Source organism: Bombina bombina, chromosome 3 (genome assembly GCF_027579735.1).
Source record: "Bombina bombina isolate aBomBom1 chromosome 3, aBomBom1.pri, whole genome shotgun sequence".
NCBI classification, from domain to species: domain Eukaryota; kingdom Metazoa; phylum Chordata; class Amphibia; order Anura; family Bombinatoridae; genus Bombina; species Bombina bombina.
Genome location: NC_069501.1, coordinates 281,772,437 through 281,792,512, shown reverse-complemented (window position 1 = coordinate 281,792,512; position 20,076 = coordinate 281,772,437). Strand labels below are relative to the sequence as shown.

Below are 20,076 nucleotides of genomic sequence, written 5' to 3'. Positions count from 1 at the left end.
ATTTCGGTAAAATATGAGTTTAGAGTTCTAAATTATTTTCTCAGCAATATCGCATTGATTTATTTGAAAAATTGGTATGGGGGTTCAAATGAGTGCTACCACCAATACTACAGTGTTTGTGTCTCCACTAACAAAAAGGGGAGTCATATTTTGGGGTGTAAAGTCCCTGTTTTCTTCTCCCCATATACTTTCCCCAGCCAGCCAGCTCTGCTCACCTACATGGTACATTGTATCAAACCCTCAGCCTACAGGTTTTTATACATTTGTAACTGTTTACAGTACACAGACACTTAAAGCAGCCTTGTCAGTACCTACTGTATACAGACACTTAAAGCAGCCCTGTCAGTACCTACTGTATACAGACACATAAAGCAGCCATGTTAGTACCTACTGTATACAGACACATAAAGCAGCCATGTCAGTACCTACTGTATACAGCCACTTAAAGCAGCCCTGTCAGTACCTACTGTATACAGACACATAAAGCAGCCATGTCAGTACCTACTGTATACAGACACTTAAAGCAGCCCTGTCAGTACCTACTGTATACAGACACTTAAAGCAGCCCTGTCAGTACCAACTGTACAAACTGCTGAGAAAATAATGTTCACACAGCACAGCCTTAAAGGGCAGTTCACCGCCTGGTCACACAGTCTTAAAGGGACAGGCAAAAAAACCACACACAGCCTTTAAAGGGTCAACTAGCACCACACGCACACCGTCTGATGCACGCAGCCTTAAAGGAACGCTAGCATTACAGGGACAGATCAGAGTAATGTTTTCACAGCGCAACCTTAAAGGGCAGCTCGAGACCTGCGCGCAGAGCATTAAAGGAACAGATCACAGTAATGTTCACGCAGTGCAACTATAAAGGACAGCTCGGCACCTACGCACACAGTTTTAAATGGGCAGGCACACACAATCTTTAGTGTGTAAGCACACACAGTTTTAAAGGGAGCGATAGTGTGCATCCACACGTGATGAACGCAGCCTTAAAGGGATGCTGTCTTAACAGGACAGTGACATGTGCACCCATACAAACACACAGAGCACTCACAGCCTTTAAAGGGACAACTTGCACCACAAGCACACAGCATTAAAGGCTGCATGCATCACGTGTGGATGCATACTATCGCTCCATTTAAAACTGTGCGTGTTAACCCACTAAATCAGAGCTTTCCAAACGTTTCATGTTGGTGACACACTTTTTAGACCTACATCATTTTGTGACACAGTAATTCAGTTGTACTAGCAAACAGGAGGTTAAACTAACTTGAGATATGGACACATACATAAATTATATAATAACGAAATGTATTTACAAGTAACAGTATGTATGTGCAAAAATGAAAAAAAAAGTTTAAAGGGAAAGTCTACACCAGAATATTTATTGTTTTAAAAGATAGATAATCCCTTTATTACCCATTCACTAGTTTTGCATAACCAACACAGTTATATTAATACACTTTTTACCTCTGTGATTATCTTGTATCTAAGCCTCTGCAAACTGCCCCCTTATTTCAGTTTTTTTGACAGACATTTTAGCCAATCAGTGCTGGCTCATAGGAACTCCACGTGCATGAGCACAGTGTTATCTATATGAAACACATGAACTAACACCTTCTAGTGGTGAAAAACTGTCAAATTGCCCTGAGCTAAGAGGCGGCCTTCAATGGCTTAGAAATTAGCATATGAACTTCCTAGATTTTGCTTTCAACTAAGAATACCAAGGCCTAGATTTGGAGTTTGGCGTTAGCCGTGAAAACCAGCGTTAGAGGCTCCTAACGCTGGTTTTAGGCTACCGCCGGTATTTGGAGTCACTCAAAATAGGGTCTAACGCTCACTTTTCAGCCGCGACTTTTCCACACCGCAGATCCCCTTACGTAAATTGCGTATCCTCTCTTTTCAATGGGATCTTTCTAACTCCGGTATTTAGAGTCGTTTCTGAAGTGAGCGTTAAACTGTGGACATCTAACGACAAAACTCCAGCCGCAGGAAAAAAGTCAGTAGTTAAGAGCTTTCTGGGCTAACGCCGGTTTATAAAGCTCTTAACTACTGTACTCTAAAGTACACTAACACCCATAAACTACCAATGTACCCCTAAACCGAGGTCCCCCCACATCGCCGACACTCGAATAAATTGTTTTAACCCCTAATCTGCCGACCGCCACCTACGTTATCCTTATGTACCCCTAATCTGCTGCCCCTAACACCGCCGACCCCTGTATTATATTTATTAACCCCTAACCTGCCCCCCACAACGTCGCCTCCACCTACCTACACTTATTAACCCCTAATCTGCCGACCGCAAAGCGCCGCCACCTACGTTATCCTTATGTACCCCTAATCTGCTGCCCCTAACACCGCCGACCCCTATATTATATTTATTAACCCCTAATCTGCCCCCCTCAACGTCGCCTCCACCTGCCTACACTTATTAACCCCTAATCTGCCGACCGGACCTGAGCGCTACTATAATAAAGTTATTAACCCCTAATCCGCCTCACTAACCCTTTAATAAATAGTATTAACCCCTAATCTGCCCTCCCTAACATCGCCGACACCTAACTTCAATTATTAACCCCTAATCTGCCGACTGGAGCTCACCGCTACTCTAATAAATGTATTAACCCCTAAAGCTAAGTCTAACCCTAACACTAACACCCCCCTAAGTTAAATATAATTTACATCTAACGAAATTAATTATCTCTTATTAAATAAATTATTCCTATTTAAAGCTAAATACTTACCTGTAAAATAAATCCTAATATAGCTACAATATAAATTATAATTATATTATAGCTATTTTAGGATTAATATTTATTTGACAGGTAACTTTGTATTTATTTTAACCTGGTACAATAGCTATTAAATAGTTAAGAACTATTTAATAGTTACCTAGTTAAAATAATTACAAAATTACCTGTAAAATAAATCCTAACCTAAATTACAATTAAACCTAACACTATACTATCATTAAATTAATTAAATAAAATACCTACAATTACCTACAATTAAACCTAACACTACACTATCAATAAATAAATTAAATACAATTCCTACAAATAACTACAATGAAATAAACTAACTAAAGTACAAAAAATAAAAAAGAACTAAGTTACAAAAAATAAAAAAATATTTACAAACATAAGAAAAATATTACAACAATTTTAAACTAATTACACCTACTCTAAGCCCCCTAATAAAACAACAAAGACCCCCAAAATAAAAAATGCCCTACCCTATTCTAAATTACTAAAGTTCAAAGCTCTTTTACCTTACCAGCCCTGAACAGGGTCCTTTGCGGGGCATGCCCCAAGAAGTTCAGCTCTTTTGCCTGTAAAAAAAAAACATACAATACCCCCCCCCAACATTACAACCCACCACCCACATACCCCTAATCTAACCCAAACCCCCCTTAAATAAACCTAACACTAAGCCCCTGAAGATCTTCCTACCTTATCTTCACCCTGCCAGGTTCACCGATCCGTCCTGAAGAGCTCCTCCGATGTCCTGATCCAAGCCCAAGCGGGGGGCTGAAGAGGTCCATGATCCGGCTGAAGTCTTCATCCAAGCGGGAGCTGAAGAGGTCCATGATCCGGATGAAGTCTTCATCCAAGCGGGAGCTGAAGAGGTCCATGATCCGGATGAAGTCTTCTATCAACGGCATCTTCAATCTTCTTTCTTCCGGATCCATCTTGCAGACCTCCGACGCGGAACATCCTCTTCTCCCGACGCCTACTAGCCGAATGACGGTTCCTTTAAGGGACGTCATCCAAGATGGCGTCCCTCGAATTCCGATTGGCTGATAGGATTCTATCAGCCAATCGGAATTAAGGTAGGAATATTCTGATTGGCTGATGGAATCAGCCAATCAGAATCAAGTTCAATCCAATTGGCTGATCCAATCAGCCAATCAGATTGAGCTCGCATTCTATTGGCTGATCGGATCAGAAGATCTTCAGGGGCTTAGTGTTAGGTTTATTTAAGGGGGGTTTGGGTTAGATTAGGGGTATGTGGGTGGTGGGTTGTAATGTTGGGGGGGGTATTGTATGGTTTTTTTTTACAGGCAAAAGAGCTGAACTTCTTGGGGCATGCCCCGCAAAGGGCCCTGTTCAGGGCTGGTAAGGTAAAAGAGCTTTGAACTTTAGTAATTTAGAATAGGGTAGGGCATTTTTTATTTTGGGGGTCTTTGTTGTTTTATTAGGGGGCTTAGAGTAGGTGTAATTAGTTTAAAATTGTTGTAATATTTTTCTTATGTTTGTAAATATTTTTTTATTTTTTGTAACTTAGTTTTTTTATTTTTTGTACTTTAGTTAGTTTATTTCATTGTAGTTATTTATAGGAATTGTATTTAATTTATTTATTGATAGTGTAGTGTTAGGTTTAATTGTAGGTAATTGTAGGTATTTTATTTAATTTGATAGTATAGTGTTAGGTTTAATTGTAATTTAGGTTAGGATTTATTTTACAGGTAATTTTGTAATTATTTTAACTAGGTAACTATTAAATAGTTCTTAACTATTTAATAGCTATTGTACCTGGTTAAAATAATTACAAAGTTGCCTGTCAAATAAATATTAATCCTAAAATAGCTATAATATAATTTTAATTTATATTGTAGCTATATTAGGATTTATTTTACAGGTAAATATTTAGCTTTAAATAGGAATAATTTATTTAATAAGAGATAATTAATTTTGTTAGATGTAAATTATATTTAACTTAGGGGGGTGTTAGTGTTAGGGTTAGACTTAGCTTTAGGGGTTAATACATTTATTAGAATAGCGGTGAGCTCCAGTCGGCAGATTAGGGGTTAATAATTGAAGTTAGGTGTCGGCGATGTTAGGGAGGGCAGATTAGGGGTTAATACTATTTATTATAGGGTTAGTGAGGCGGATTAGGGGTTAATAACTTTATTATAGTAGCGCTCAGGTCCGGTCGGCAGATTAGGGGTTAATAAGTGTAGGCAGGTGGAGGCGACGTTGTGGGGGGCAGATTAGGGGTTAATAAATATAATATAGGGGTCGGCGATGTTAGGGCAGCAGATTAGGGGTACATAGGGATAATGTAAGTAGCGGCGGTTTACGGAGCGGCAGATTAGGGGTTAATAATAATATGCAGGGGTCAGCGATAGCGGGGGCGGCAGATTAGGGGTTAATAAGTGTAAGGTTAGGGGTTTTTAGACTCGGGGTACATGTTAGGGTGTTAGGTGCAGACGTAGGAAGTTTTTCAGCTCAAACAGCCCCATTGTTTCCTATGGGAGAATCGTGCACGAGCACGTTTTTGAGGCTGGCTGCTTGCGTAAGCAACTCTGGTATCGAGAGTTGAAGCTGCGTTAAAAATGCTCTACGCTCCTTTTTTGAAGCCTAACGCAGCCTTTATGTGAACTCTCAATACCAGAGTTATTTTTATGGTGCGGCCAGAAAAAAGCCGGCGTTAGTTTTTCGGGTCGTTACCGACAAAACTCCAAATCTAGCCGCAAGAGAGCAAAGCAAAATTGGTGATAGAAGTAAATTGGAAAATTGTTTAAAATGACATGCCCTATCTGACTAATGAAAGTTTGTTTTGGACTAGACTGTCCCTTTAATAACACCAATAGCTACTTACTATTTTAAAGGGATGTATGAAGTTGATGGGATGAACACAGTTTCTGAATATTTAGTGGAATATTAGATAAAGATACTCACATCATCAAGCATTTTAAGCTTCCACTTCCTATCCATATATCAAGAGCAGGAGCAGCAATGCACTACTGGGAGCTAGCTGCAAAAAAAAAAACCTTTGACTTCTGACTTCAGCTCAGTGTTTAAGCTGCTGCCCTCAGAGCTCTGTGAGTCCGACTGACTACTGCCCGCACTGCAAACACACTGCTATCCCACTCACTGACTACATGTGCAGTCACAAGCCGATTGAGGAGACTACACGTGGAGTCAGGAGCCAATGTGCCGCCAAAGCCGCCAATGGGAATAGTTTCAGTTCCCGCTAAGCAGCGCCAATACATTAAGATAATCTGTGACCCACTAGGTATCAATCACGTGTCAACCACGTGATATGCGCAGCAGGCAGGCAGAAAGTCAGAAATCAAAAAAATAAATAAAGAATTTTAAATTAAAAAAAATTTGTGCTGAAGCAGGGACACACCTACACACTGCTGCTGACACACTAACGTGTCACGACACACAGTTTGGAAAACACTGCACTAAAGGTTGTGTGGGCCTGCCCCTTTAAGACTGTTTGAGCAGGAGCCGAGGTGCCCTTTAAAGTTGCGCTGCGTGAACATTACTGTAATCTGTCCCTTTAAGACAGAATGCGTGTGGTACTAATTGTCCCTTTCAAGGCTGTGTGTTTTTTTGTCTGTCCTTTAAGACTGTGTGACCGAGTGCTATCCTGCCCTTTAAGGCTGTGCTGTGTGAACATTATTTTCTCAGCAGTTTCTACAGTAGGTACTGACAGGGCTGCTTTAAGTGTCTGTGTACAGTAAATGGTTATAAATGTATAAAAACCTGCAGAAATAAAATAGAAACCTGTAGGCTGAGGGTTTGATACAATGCACCATGTAGGTGAGCAGAGCTGGCTCGGGAAAGTTTATGGGGAGAACAGGGACTTTACACCCCAAAATATGGCTCCCCTTTTTGTTAGTGGAGACACAAACACTGTAGTATTGTTGGTAGCCCTCACCTGATCCCCCATACCAATTTTTTATATATATTCTATATATATTATACATATAACCAAATCAGTAATGATCAACTAAAAAGTTTTACTGCTGCTCGCTGACACAATTTGGGAATAGGTATATTGCTGTTATACATTTTATTGCACTATTGCTTGCATATAACTATGTCTAATGTGTTATATGCCAGCAATACTGCAATAATTAAATTATCTATGTGCTAAACCTTATAAAAAAGGTTAAATACATAGTTAAAGGGACATTAAACTGCCATATTAGAAGCGGGACTTTATTTAAAAGGGTGGGATCTAGCACCCCACCATATTCAAAATTCACCATCCACCACTGATCAGATAGCTGATCTCTAAATTGCGAGTTATGGGGCTGCATTTTACATTTTAAGTTAAAGGGACATGAAACCCAATTTTTTTCTTTTGTGATTTAGAAAGAGCATGTCATTTTAAACAACTTTCTAATTTACTTATATTATCTAATTTGCTTCATTCTCTTGATATCACGTGATGAAAAGCATATCTAGATATGTTCAGAAGCTGCTGATTGGTTGCTGCACATAGAGGCCTTGTGTGATTGGCTCACACATGTGCATTGCTATTTCTTCAACAAAGGATATCTAAAGAATTGAGCAAATTAAATAATAGAAGTAAATTGGAAAGTTGTTTAAAATTGCATGCCCTATCTGAATCATGAAAGTTTAATTTTGACTAGACTGTTCCTTTAAGTGCAGAATTACAATTAAAGGGACATAAAAACGTTTTATTTATGTAGGCATGGTATATGTCAGCAATTCACTCTAAACTGCAAAAAATCTGCATAAAAAATAAAATATTTTAAAAAGCAGTTTTATGTTTCTTAGCAAAAATTTTCAGTTTTGCAGTTGAGGGGTAGGGTGCATACATTTAAAAAGCTTCATCTCCACTGCTAAGCCCAATTATGGACGAATATAAAGGAGTCCACAGTGATGACCAAAAGTGTGTAGGAATGTAGCAGGTTTGAGGTATGTTCTTCAACCTCTTGTTTGTAAGAAAAATAAAAAATAAATAATAGACTGTTCGGTGTTAAATCACAGGAAAAGGGGTAAAATACATTATGAAATATGTTTGACTACGCATAATTGAATATTTTAGCTTTCAGTGTTTTACGTACTTATTTTTTTCCGTTTTTCTATATTAATTTTGAATTTCTTAAAATTAAAAAACTGAATTAGAATAAACGAAATTATGTAAATTACTTTGTTAAAAAGCCGTTATCAATACAGTATCTGGAATTGAGCGGTTTGTGCTGTAAATAAAGTTTTGTGAAAATCAATCAGCAGTGCGCGTTCTCGCGTTGCGTGACGTGGCTCTGTGATCGGTCAACATGGAGGTAGTATCTGTGGCTTTAGCAACTGTGGTGTTCGGTGGGATCGTTCTGTTGTTGGTAATTTGGGGATTACGAGATCGGGGTGACAATAAACCAGAACCCATAGGTAAGAGTCAGCAAGAACTGTGTGTGGCCAGAGTGAGTTCTGGGAATGGGCGTTCTGTGTAATGAATGAACTGAATGCTGTACAATTTAATACATATCTGCAGTGAGAAAGTCTTGTGGTACATGTATAACATAGCAATTGCGTGAGCTGTATGTAATATATCTACATATCCAGATGTTTATAATCTTGCCGTTTTTTAGATTTGGCATATTCATGTTGAACTGTTTAAATGTATGTGCCCCCAACATGTAATAAAATGGTGTGTGTTTAAGTATTCCAAGATAACAATAGTCTGTTCTGAAACAATACTACAAGAACGGTTTGGGATTATTTCTACCTCAGTCCAGCTAAGGGCTGTGAACATTTTGTCTGAGTATTAATTTAACAGAACTATATACTTCTGTCTAAAACAGTGGTTCTCAACCCAAGTGAACTCAAGGACAGGTACATTTTAGCTAGTACGCACTCTGACAGACATGACTGGTATTTCTTATATGTGATGGGGGGGCATTTTGAGTCATTCCCCACCAGCAGGGATGCCACGGCCCGGCTGATGAGAAACCTGGGTCTAAAACATGAGCAATACATTAGCAATAAAAGTGTTTCAAATATAGATACACAGAGCACCAGAAACATTCACTCTGAATTTACATGGATTAGGAATTAATTAGGAGAGGAGCCTGTGAGTTGTAAATGGGGAGATCTAGGGTCGATTCTAAAAAGCTCTCTGGGCTGGTGAGATTCTATAATAATGCTAGTTAGTCCTTCTATATCCCTGGTGGAATTATATAAAGCCACTTTTTAACATAAAAACAGGTATATACTGCATTTTCATATGGGAAGGAGATTTTACAAAAGTGCACAATGAAAATTGTAATTTAAAAATCACGATATGAATAATTGAACCATTCACACAAAAATACTGAGGAAAAAAATCATACCTCACAAATTGTACCAAAGTGTTCACCAAAAATAAAACAGAGAGCTCTCATTATTTATATGGAAGACATCTCGCCACTCACAGGGACAGTCCCTTTTTTGCAGCATTCTACGAGGGCTGCCCCTGCGAGTGTTAACTCGGAAAAACAAGTCTAGACTCACAAATCTTATAGAATCTATCCCTAAGTCCTGAAATGGCATATTGGAAAGCAGCATAGGGGCCCCAGGAGTTAAAGGACTTTGTACTATAAATATGAAACACTAACATTTTACTAATCCGTGTTGTATAATGCAGACATTTTTTTCCTGTATTTAAAGGGACAGTAAATGTAAAAAATATTATTACATAATTCTGCACAGTGTGCAGAATTATGTAACATTATTTTAGCAACAGATTGAAAAACCAAAAGATTTGAGAGATTTTATCCCTCAAATAAACTCACCTTGTTTCTTCTCCAGGCTCTTCTAATCAGGCCTTCTTTTCAAAAGTGATTTGCAGGCGTGCTGTTTAATCGCAGTGCGCCCGATTGCGCTGCTTAATCACAGTGTGCCCTATTGAGCTAATTGTAGCTCACTACCAGACTAGAGTTGGAGCATGCTACATTTAGCTCAATGGCGCAATCGGGCGTGCTGTGATTAGACCACGTGCCTGCGAATTTGCTTTTGAAAAGAAGACCTGATTAGAAGAGCCTGGAGAAGAAACGAGGTAAGTGTAACATAGGGGGATAAAATCTCTCAAATGTTTTGATTTTTTTTAAATCTGTCGTTAAGATAATTATGTAACATTATTTTTTACGTTTACTGTCCCTTTAAAGAATACAGTTATTGGCAAACCATTTTCATATTCTTACTTATGACTGGGTACGGTTTGTTTTTTTTCTAGCACAGGAAGCAAATGGACAAGCTGCCAGTGAGAAGCAGACTGGAAAGAAGCAGAAGCAACCAAAACTACGAAAAGAGAAGCCACAGCAGCACACTTTTACTCACCCGCTCCTCGCTGCATCTCTTAAGGTACCTGGTTATGACCGGTACAACTCACAACGTGTATTCATTTTTTGAACACCTGTTTACCAAACCTTTCCATCAGAATTTATCAGCCCTTACTTAAATGGGTATAACGTACAAAAAGAAAATTCTTTCTAACGTGTTAAGAGTATTTTATGATTGTACTGTTGCTTGCAAATAATCCTTTTATAACCATGTACTTAAAGTCAGCTCCAGAGCAGCTTTGCACTACTGGGACCTTCAAAAGTGATAATTATATCAGGAATAATAGTAAAGAGAGACTAGTTTTTCTCATTTTTTAACACAATCCAAAACCCACATAGCCATAAATTTAGCTCTTTTGCCCCTGTTACATATGATGAAGTTTCTGCCCTTATTCTATCCTCTCACCTCACTACCTGTCCCCTCGACCCCCATCCCCTCACAACTACTCCCTTCCCTCTCTTCTACCCTTACCCCTATACTCACACATCTTCAACCTCTTCCCTCAGCACTGGTATAGTTCCCACATCTCTTAAGCATGCATTAGTCACACCTATCCTCAAAAAAAACCTCTCGATCCAACCTCCCCATCCAACTACCGCCCTATTTCCCTACTACCTCTTGCCTCAAAGCTTCTTGAAAAGCTAGTATATGCACGTCTATCCCATTTCCTTACACTAAACTCCCTCCTTGAACCACTGCAATCTGGATTTTGCCCCTTTCACTCAACAGAGACAGCAATTGTTAAGGTTACCAACAACCTACTTACAGCAAAATCAAAAGGCCACTTCTCTCTACTTATCCTTCTCGACCTGTCTGCAGCCTTTGATACTGTCGACCACCCTCTTTTGCTCCATACCCTCCAATCCTTCGGCATTTGTGACACAGCTCTCTCTTGGTTATCTACCTATCTGTCTAACCGTACCTTTAGTGTAGCCTTCTCTGGGGCATCCTCTGCCCCGTTACCTCTTTCTGTTGGGGTACCTCAAGGCTATGTCCTCGGTCCCCTTCTCTTCTCAATCTACATGTCCTCACTAGGTTCCTTAATAAAGTCCCACGGGTTTCATTATCATTTGTATGCCGACGATACCCAAATCTACCTCTCTGCACCAGTACTACCTCCTTCCTTGCTAACCCGTGTCACTAACTGTGTCTCTCATATCTCATCTTGGATGTCCTCTTACTACCTCAAGCTAAATCTCTCCAAAACTGAGCTCCTTATTTTCCCCCCTTCTTCCAAAATCTCCACCACCCATGCCTCTACTGTTGATAACTCCATCATTACCCTAACCTCACATGCCCGATGTCTTGGGGTCACACTGGACTCTGATCTTTCTTTCACTCCTCACATTCAGTCCTTGGCTAAAGCCTGCCACTTCCACCTTTAAAAACATTGCTTAAATTAGACATTTCCTTACACAAAACACAACAAAGATTTTAATTTACTATCTCATCCTTTCCCGCCTCGACTACTGCAACTCTATCTTCTCTGGTCTCCCTAGCTGCCACCTAGCTCCTTCAAAATCCATAATGAATGCCTCTGCCAGGCTCATCTGCCGCACATCTGCCAATCCCTTCACTGGCTTCCTCTTGCCTCCAGGATTAAACACAAAATTCTCACTCTGACACACAAAGCCCTCAATTGCATTGCTCCCCCCTACATCTCAGACCTTGTCTCCAGATACTCTTCCTCCTGTCTTCTTTGTTCCGCTCATGATCTCCTACGCTCCTCCTCTCTTGTTACCGCCTCACATTCCCGTCTTCAAGATTTCTCCAGATTGGCTCCCATTTTATGGAACTCTCTGCCTCGCTCCACAATAATCTCCCCTAGTTTTAAAAGCTTCAAGTCCTCCCTGAAGACTCTACTATTCAGGGACACTTACAACCTACACTAACCTTCCTATCTCCACTGCTATCCCCTAAAACCCCATAGCATGTAAGCCTATGAGCCCAGTTGTTTGTAGTTCACCCTCATAAGAGCCGACTACAACAGTGCAACTCTCGGCAGGACCCTCTCTCCCCATTTGATCCCTGTAATCGTTTTTATATACCACCTATGTTCATAGCGCTGCGGAACCTGTTGGTGCTCTACAAATACCTGATAATAAATAAATTGTCTCTGGCAGGCTCACAGTGGGCATGTGACATGCTTGGATTTCAGTAGTAATGGAAAATATTTGGCATCATGCTCTGAAGATAGAACTGTGAGGATATGGAGCGCCAAGGACTTTCTAGAGCGAGAACACAGATGTATGAGAGCCAATGTGGACCTGGACCATGCCACACATGTTAGGTTCAGCCCTGACTGCCGGTAATAACTACATTAGCAAATGTTTTAGTGTTGTAATAGAACTCTAGTCTTCAGTTATCAAAATGTATTGGAAAAATAGATGATGCAAGCAGGAATCTGCCTATAAGAGGTATGTTTGTAAAAGAGTATTTTATGGCATGTATTAAATATCTAATATTCCTGCATGAACACGTTAAAATTAGTAACTTGATTATGGAGAGTTAAAGGGACAGTCTACACCAGAATTTGTATTGTTTTAAAAGATAGATAATCCCTTTATTACCCATTTCCCAGTTTTGCATAACCAACACAGTTATAATAATATACTTTTAACCTCTGTGATTATCTTGTATCTAAGCCTCTGCAAACTGCCCCTTTTTTCAGTTCTTTTGATAGACTTGCAGTCTAGCCAGTCAGTGCCTGCTCCCAGATAACGTCTCGTGCATGAGCACAGTGTTATCTGTATGAATTACGTGAACTAACACCCTCTAGTGGTGAAAAACTGTTAAAATGCAATCTGAAAGAGGTGGGCTTCAAGGTCTAAGAAATTAGCATATGATCCTCCTAGGTTAAGCTTTCAACTAAGAATACCAAGAGAACAAAGCAAAATTGGTGATAAAAGTAAATTGGAAAATTGTTTACAATTACATGCTCTATCTGAATCATGAAAGTTTATTTTGGCCTAGACTGTCCCTTTAAAGATAAGTCAGTCGGTTCAAGAGAAAGAGACGGACAGAAATAAATTGATTTGTAAAATATAAGGTATTTTTTTGTATTTCTATATTCCTTTATCTGTATTTCTTTTTTCCAATGAATCTGTGTCATTATGTCCCTACTCTTGCCCAGCCCTAAGGAATTTTGCAGCACTTTACAAATAGATATTTTTATGGCTGTCTGTATGTGAAATCTATTTATCTAGATTGATATATTTGGTTGTAAACATTAGTTTAAGTATAGAATTGCTAAGGAACCTCAACTCCTCCTCCTATGTTTCTATCTTAGTTTGCAGCCCTTTTTAATTGGTGTCAAACAACTTTTTAAAACATTGGATAGAGTGCACTACCTTTTATACTATGGGGTAGATTTATTATGCTGCGGATGCAGCTGTTTCCGTGCAAGCCTTCAGAAGCAGCGGTCATGAGGTGGCTTACAGCAATCATCCCGATCAGATACGATCAGGAAGATTGACACCCCTTGCTAGAGGCTGATTGGTGGCATTGCACAAGCATTTCACCAGAAATGCTTGTGCAATGTTAAACGCCGACAGCGTATGCTGTCGGTATTTAGCAATGTCAGACAGACATGTTCATAAATCTACCCCATTGTGTTAATTGTTGGTTTTCATGTATTCAGTAGTAGGAATGCTATTTAATTAATGTAGGAGGTTATGAATTATTTATTTAAAGGGATAAAATAGGTGAAAATGGAAATTTGCATGGGTGCATTTCACTTTTAAATAGAAGCATATTTGCAATATATTTCAATTAGCAAAAAAGCTTCAAGTAAAATATATATCAGTAGTCTTCATCACCACTTTGTATTTTGTGATATTTGTTTTTCCAACAGCATACGCACATATGCTAAGACCCATGCACCCATTTGCAAACACCTTGCCTTTTCATAGTCGGCAGTGGCTTGTATGACACAAATTAAGTCTTCAGTCACAATACACATCACTGCCAGCATTCTGAACTTGAATACTGGTACACTGGCCCTCACAGCATATGTGCATATGCTGCTGAAAAAACAGGAATCATTTTTAATAGAAGCATTTTTGCTAATGGAAACATATTGCAAAAATGTTTCTATTTAACATTTGAAATGCACTCATACACATTTCTATTTTTAACCTTTCTGTCCCTTTAAATGTTAAATAATATGCTATCTTTAACATAACATGAAATGATCTCTACATCTATTTAGAATATGTGAGCTTTTTAGATGCCTCATTTGTATTGCTTTTACCCTTTAGATAAGATGACCTGACCAGATATAAATGTTCCTTTTTATTAAGAGCCTTTATTGTTTGCTTGGCGAATGGAGAAACCATTCGGGTATTTAAGATGACCAAGAAGGAGGATGGCTTCACCTTCACAGCTGCCCCTGAGGATTTTCCCAAGAGACACAAAGCCCCAATCATTAACATTGGAATAGCAGAGACAGGTATGACATCTAACATATTTGTAGTCTTTGTAGATACTGTAAGCTATTAAAAACTGTCAAATAGTAAAATCCATACAGGTTGCATTTTTGAGCCAGTTTGCAAGAGGACTATAAGGCAGCAGTATTTGCTACTATTTAGTGTTCCAGATATGTGCATGCTACCTACCAAGTAGTATGCTCTTCAACAAAGAAACATGAAAGCTAGCAAGCACAACACTTAACGAACAACTTGTAGTATGAGCGCAATGTGCGTGCTGCTACCACTTCCTATTAAGGGCTAGATAACAAGTGGAGGTGTATTTTGCAATTCCGCTAGCGTGATAACTTCGGCTAGAATTAAGATTTATTTCCTGTAATTGGCAAGAGTCCATGAGCTAGTGACGTATGGGATATACAATCCTACCAGGAGGGGCAAAGTTTCCCAAACCTCAAAATGCCTATATATACACCCCTCCCCACACCCACAATTGAGTTTTACAAACTTTGCCTCCTATGGAGGTGGTGAAGTAAGATTGTGCTTGATTTTCTTCGTTGGTATGCGCTTCTCAGCATTTTGAAGCCCGATTCCTCTGAGTAAAGTGTTTGTCAGAGGGATGTGAAGGGAGTATCACCTATTGATTTTATGGGTTTCCTCACGGGAAATCTTTTCAAAAGTTCTCTGTTTTCGGTCGTAGAGATTCATTTCCTACCTCCCTTTTCAGATCAACGATATACTCTCATATTCCATTACCTCTACTGATACTGTTTCAGTACTGGTTTGGCTATCTGCTATATGTGGATAGGTGTCTTTTGGTAAGTATGTTTTCATTACTTAAGACACTCTCAGCTATGGTTTGGCACTTTATGTATTAATATAAAGTTTTTTTAAATGTATGTATTGTATTTATATTTGCCATGAGTCAGGTTTATGTATATTTCCTTTTGCAGACTATCAGTTTAAAAATTGGGAAAATATTTAGGAAGTTAGTTATTCTTCAAATTGACTGCTTTTTCATTAAATTTTGCGGGCAAAATTAGGCTCGCGAGGTCGCAAAATGCTGATATTTATTGCGTCATTTTTGGCGCAAGAATTTTTTTGGCGCAAAGGTTTGTTCGGTGACGCAAATTCGTAATTTCCGGCATCTTAGTTGACGCCAGTTTTCCTTGCACAAGGTTTAGTCTGCCATGACGCGAGTTGCGTCATTTCCGGATGTTGTTAGCGCTAAAAAATGTCATTTTGCTTTGTGCGTCATACTTGGCGCCAAATAATTTAATTGTTTAAACCCCACTTCCTATATGCCTCTTGCCTTTTTTATGCTCATAGGGCTTTGCTGTTTGCATTTTTTTTGCCATTCCTGAAACTGCCATATAAGGAAATTGATCATTTTGCTTTATATGTTGTTTTTTCTCTTACATTTGCAAGATGTCTCAATCTGATCCTGTCTCAGAAATAACCGATGGAATCCTGTTGCCTGATAACACTTCTACCAAAGCTAAGTGTATCTGTTGTAAATTAGCAGAGATTATATCTCCAGCTGTAGTATGTAACAGTTGTCATGATAAACTTTTACATGCTGAGAATTTATCCATCAGTGCTAGTACAATGCCTGTTGTTCCTTCAACATCTAATTTACATGATATCCCTGTGAATATAAAAGATTTTATTGCTGATGCGATTCAGAAGGCTTTGTCTGCTATTCCGCCTTCTAATAAACGTAAAAGGTCTTTTAAAACTTCTCATAAAGTTGAGGAAATTTCAAATGACCGACAACATACTGAATTATCCTCCTCTGATGAGGATCTATCTGATTCAGAAGATCCTACCTCAGATATTGACACACTCAAATCTACTTATCTCTTTAAAATGGAGTATATTCGTTCCTTGTTAAGAGGTGTTGATTACTTTGGATATTGAGGAAACTAGTCCTTGTGATACTAAAACTAGTAAACGTTTAAATTCTGTCTATAAACCTCCTGTGTTTACTCTAGAGGTTTTTCCAGTTCCTGATGCGATTTCTGATATGATTTCAAAGGAATGGAATAGGCCTGGTCCTTTTATTCCTTCTTTTAGGTTTAAAAAGTTGTATCCTTTGACAGCAGCTAGATTGGCGTTTTGGGAAAAAAAATCCCCAAAGTTTATGGGGCTATCTCTACTCTTGCCAAACGTACTACTATTCCTTTGGAAGATAGTACTTCTTTTAAGGATCCTTTAGATAGGAAACTTGAATCTGATCTAAGGAAAGCTTGTTTATTTTCTGGCTATTTTCTTAGGCCTGCTATGTCTATGGCTGGTGTTTCAGCTGTATAAACTTTTTTTTTGGTTGGAAAGCTTAGCGCAACAGGAAACAGATTCTGATTTGTCTAGCATTGTTTGCTTGCTTCAACATGCTAATCCATTTTATCTGGGATGCTATTTTTGATATAATCAAAATTGATGTTAAAGGGACACTGAACACAATTTTTTCTTTTTCTTTTGTGATTCAGATAGAGCATGCAACTTTCTCATTTACTCCTATTATCAATTTTTCTTCGTTATCTTGCCATCTTTATTTAAAAATGAAGGAATCTAAGCATTTTTTTGGTTTAGCACTCTGGACAGCATTTTTTTTATTGGTGGATGAATTTATCCACCAATCAGCATGGACAACCCAGGTTGTTCACCAAAAATGGGCCGGCATCTAAACTTACATTCTTGCATTTCAAATAAAGATACCAAGAGAATAAAGAAAATGTGATAATAGGAGTAAATTAGAAAGTTGCTTAAAATTTAATGCTCTATCTGAATCACAAAAAAAAAAAAAATGTTGGGTTCAGTGTCCCTTTAAATCTATGTCTTTTTAGCTAGAAGAGCTTTGGCTCAAATATTGGAATGCTGACATGGTATTTAAGTCTAGATTACTATCTCTTTCTTTCCAAGGTAACAATTTATTTGGTTCTCAGTTGGATTCTATTATTTCAACTGTCACTGGGGGGAAGGGAGTTTTTTTTTTTGTCTCAGGATAAAAGATCTAAGGGTAAATCGAAAGCTTCTAATCGTTTTCGTTCTTTTCGACAGAATAAGAAACAGCCAATCCTTCCCCCAAAGAATCTGGTTCCAATTGGAAACCTTCAAGTTGGAATAAATCCAAGCCTTTTAAGAAACCAAATCCAGCCCCCAAGTCTGCATGAAGGTGCGGCCCTCATTCCAGGTTAAAAAATTTCCAAGACATTTGGGCAGATTCTGTCTAAAAACAGTGGATTCAGAGTATTGTGTCTCAAGGGTATCGGATAGGATTCAGAGTAAGACCTCCTGTGAGAAGATTCTTTCTCACGTTCCGGTGAAGGCTCAGGCTTTTCTGAAGTGTGTTTCAAATTTAGAGCTTTTAGGGGTAATCATACCAGTTCCGTTTAAGGAACAGGATCTGGGGTTTTAATCAAATCTATTCAGTGTCCCAAAGAAAGAAAATTCATTCAGGCCCGTTTTGGATCTGAAAATTTTGAATAGTTTTGTAAGAGTGCCAACTTTCAAAATGGTGACTAATAAGGACTATTCTGCCTTTTGTTCAGCGAGGTCATTATATGTCCACGATAGACTTACAGGATGCATATCTTCATATTCCGATTCACCCAGACCACTATCAATTTCTGAGATTCTCTTTCTCTAGACAAGCATTACCAGTTTATCGCTCTTACATTTGGCCTAGAGGCAGCTCCAATAATTTCTCTTCGAAGGTTCTCGGTGCCCTACTCTCTAGAACATAGTATTGCGGTGTTTCCTTATTTGGACGATATCTTGGTACTAGCTCAGTCTTTACATTCTGCCGAATCTCTCACAAATCAACTTATGTTTCTTCAGACATGGTTGGAGATTCAATTTCCGAAAAAGTTCCTTGATTCCTCAGACAAGGGTCACCTTTTTAGGTTTCCAGATAGATTCAGTGTCCATGACTCTGTCTCTAACAGAAAAGAGACAAATAAAATTGGTTTCAGCTTGTCGAAACCTTCAGTCTCAATCATTCCCTTCAGTGGCTATGTGCATGGAAGTTTTAGGTCTCATGACTTCAATATCGGACGCAATCCCCTTTGCTCGGGATCTCTGACAGCACAAGGGGTTTGGAAATCTCAAGAGGTGAGATTACCAATCAATATTTTAGAACTCTGTGCTATTTTCAGGGCTCTTCAGGGTTGGCCTCTGTTGAAGAGAGAACCATCCATTTGTTTTCAGACAGACAATATCACAACTATGGCATATGTCAATCATCGGGTGGGACTCACAGTCCCCTAGCTATGAAATAAGTATCTGGAATACTTTCTTGGGCGGAATCCAGCTCTTGCCTTATTTCTGCGGTACATATCCCAGGTATAGACAATTGGGAGGCGGATTATCTCAGCCGTCAGACTTTACATCCGGGGGAGTGCTCTCTCACCCCAGATGTGTTTTTTTCAGATTGTTCAGATGTGGGGTCTTCCAGAAATAGATCTGATGGCCTCCCATCTAAACCAGAAACTTCCCAGGTACCTGTCCAGCTGTCCAGGGATCCTCAGGTGGAGTCAGTGGATGCGTTAGCAGTTCCTTGGTTTTACCAAACTGCTTATATCTTTCCGCCTCTAGTTCTTCTTCCAAGAGTGATCTCCAAGATCAACATGGAACAATTGTTTGTGTTTCTGGTAGCACCAGCATGGTGTCATAGGTTTTGGTATGCAAATCTTATCCATATGTCCAGTTGCCAACCTTGGCCACTTCCGTTAAGACCAGACCCTCTGTCTCAAGGACTGTGTTTCCATCAGGATCTCAAATCGTTAAATTTTAAGGTATGGAAATTAAACGCCTAGTACTTAGTCATAGAGGTTTCTCTGATTCGGTGATTAATACTATGTTGCAGGCTCGTAAATCTGTTTCTAAGAAGATTTATTATTGAGTTTGGAAGACTTATATTTCACGGTGTTCTCATAAATTCTCCTGGCATTCTTTTAGATATCCCAGGATTTTACAGTTTCTTTAAGTTGGTTTGGATAAAGGTTTGTCTGTAAGTTCATTGAAGGGACAAATCCTCTGCTCTTTCTGTTTTATTTCACAGAAAGATTGTTAAGATTCCTGATATTCACTGTTTTGTGCAGGCTTTGGTCCGTATCAAGGCTGTCATTAAATCAGTCTCTCCTCCTTGGAGTCTTAATTTTGATTTTGAAGGCTTTACAGGCTCCTCCTTTTGAGCCTATGCATTCTTTGGATATTAAACTACTTTCTTGGAAAGTATTGTTCCTTTTGGCTATCTTTTCTGCTAGAAGAGTTTCTGAATTATCTGCTTTTTCTTGTGAGTCTCATTTTCTGGTTTTCCATCAGGATAAGGCAGTTTTGCGGACTTCATTTTAAGTTTTTACCTAAGTTTGTGAATTCTAACAACATTAATAGGAAAATTGTTATTCCTTCTGTGTCCTAATCCTAAGAATTCTTTGGAGAGATCCTTACATTCTCTAGATGTTGTAAGAGCTTTGAAATATGTTGAAGCTACTAAAGATTTCAGGAAGACTTCTAGTCTATTTGTAGTCTTTTCTGGTTCTTAGAAAGGTCAGAAAGCT

At 38.8% G+C, this 20,076-nt stretch overlaps 1 protein-coding gene across 1 annotated transcript in view; it reads left to right on the top strand.

Annotated features, from left to right (window-relative positions):
• The first annotated feature begins 8,020 nt into the window (after nucleotides 1–8,020).
• TBL2 (transducin beta like 2) overlaps nucleotides 8,021–20,076 on the top strand; it is a 38,060-nt gene continuing 26,004 nt past the window's right edge. The window contains exons 1-4 of the mRNA XM_053706320.1: nucleotides 8,021–8,162; nucleotides 9,985–10,112; nucleotides 12,215–12,399; nucleotides 14,393–14,541. Coding sequence (XP_053562295.1) covers nucleotides 8,054–8,162; nucleotides 9,985–10,112; nucleotides 12,215–12,399; nucleotides 14,393–14,541 — 571 coding nt within the window. The 5' untranslated portion in view covers nucleotides 8,021–8,053. The remainder of the gene's footprint in view (nucleotides 8,163–9,984; nucleotides 10,113–12,214; nucleotides 12,400–14,392; nucleotides 14,542–20,076) is intronic.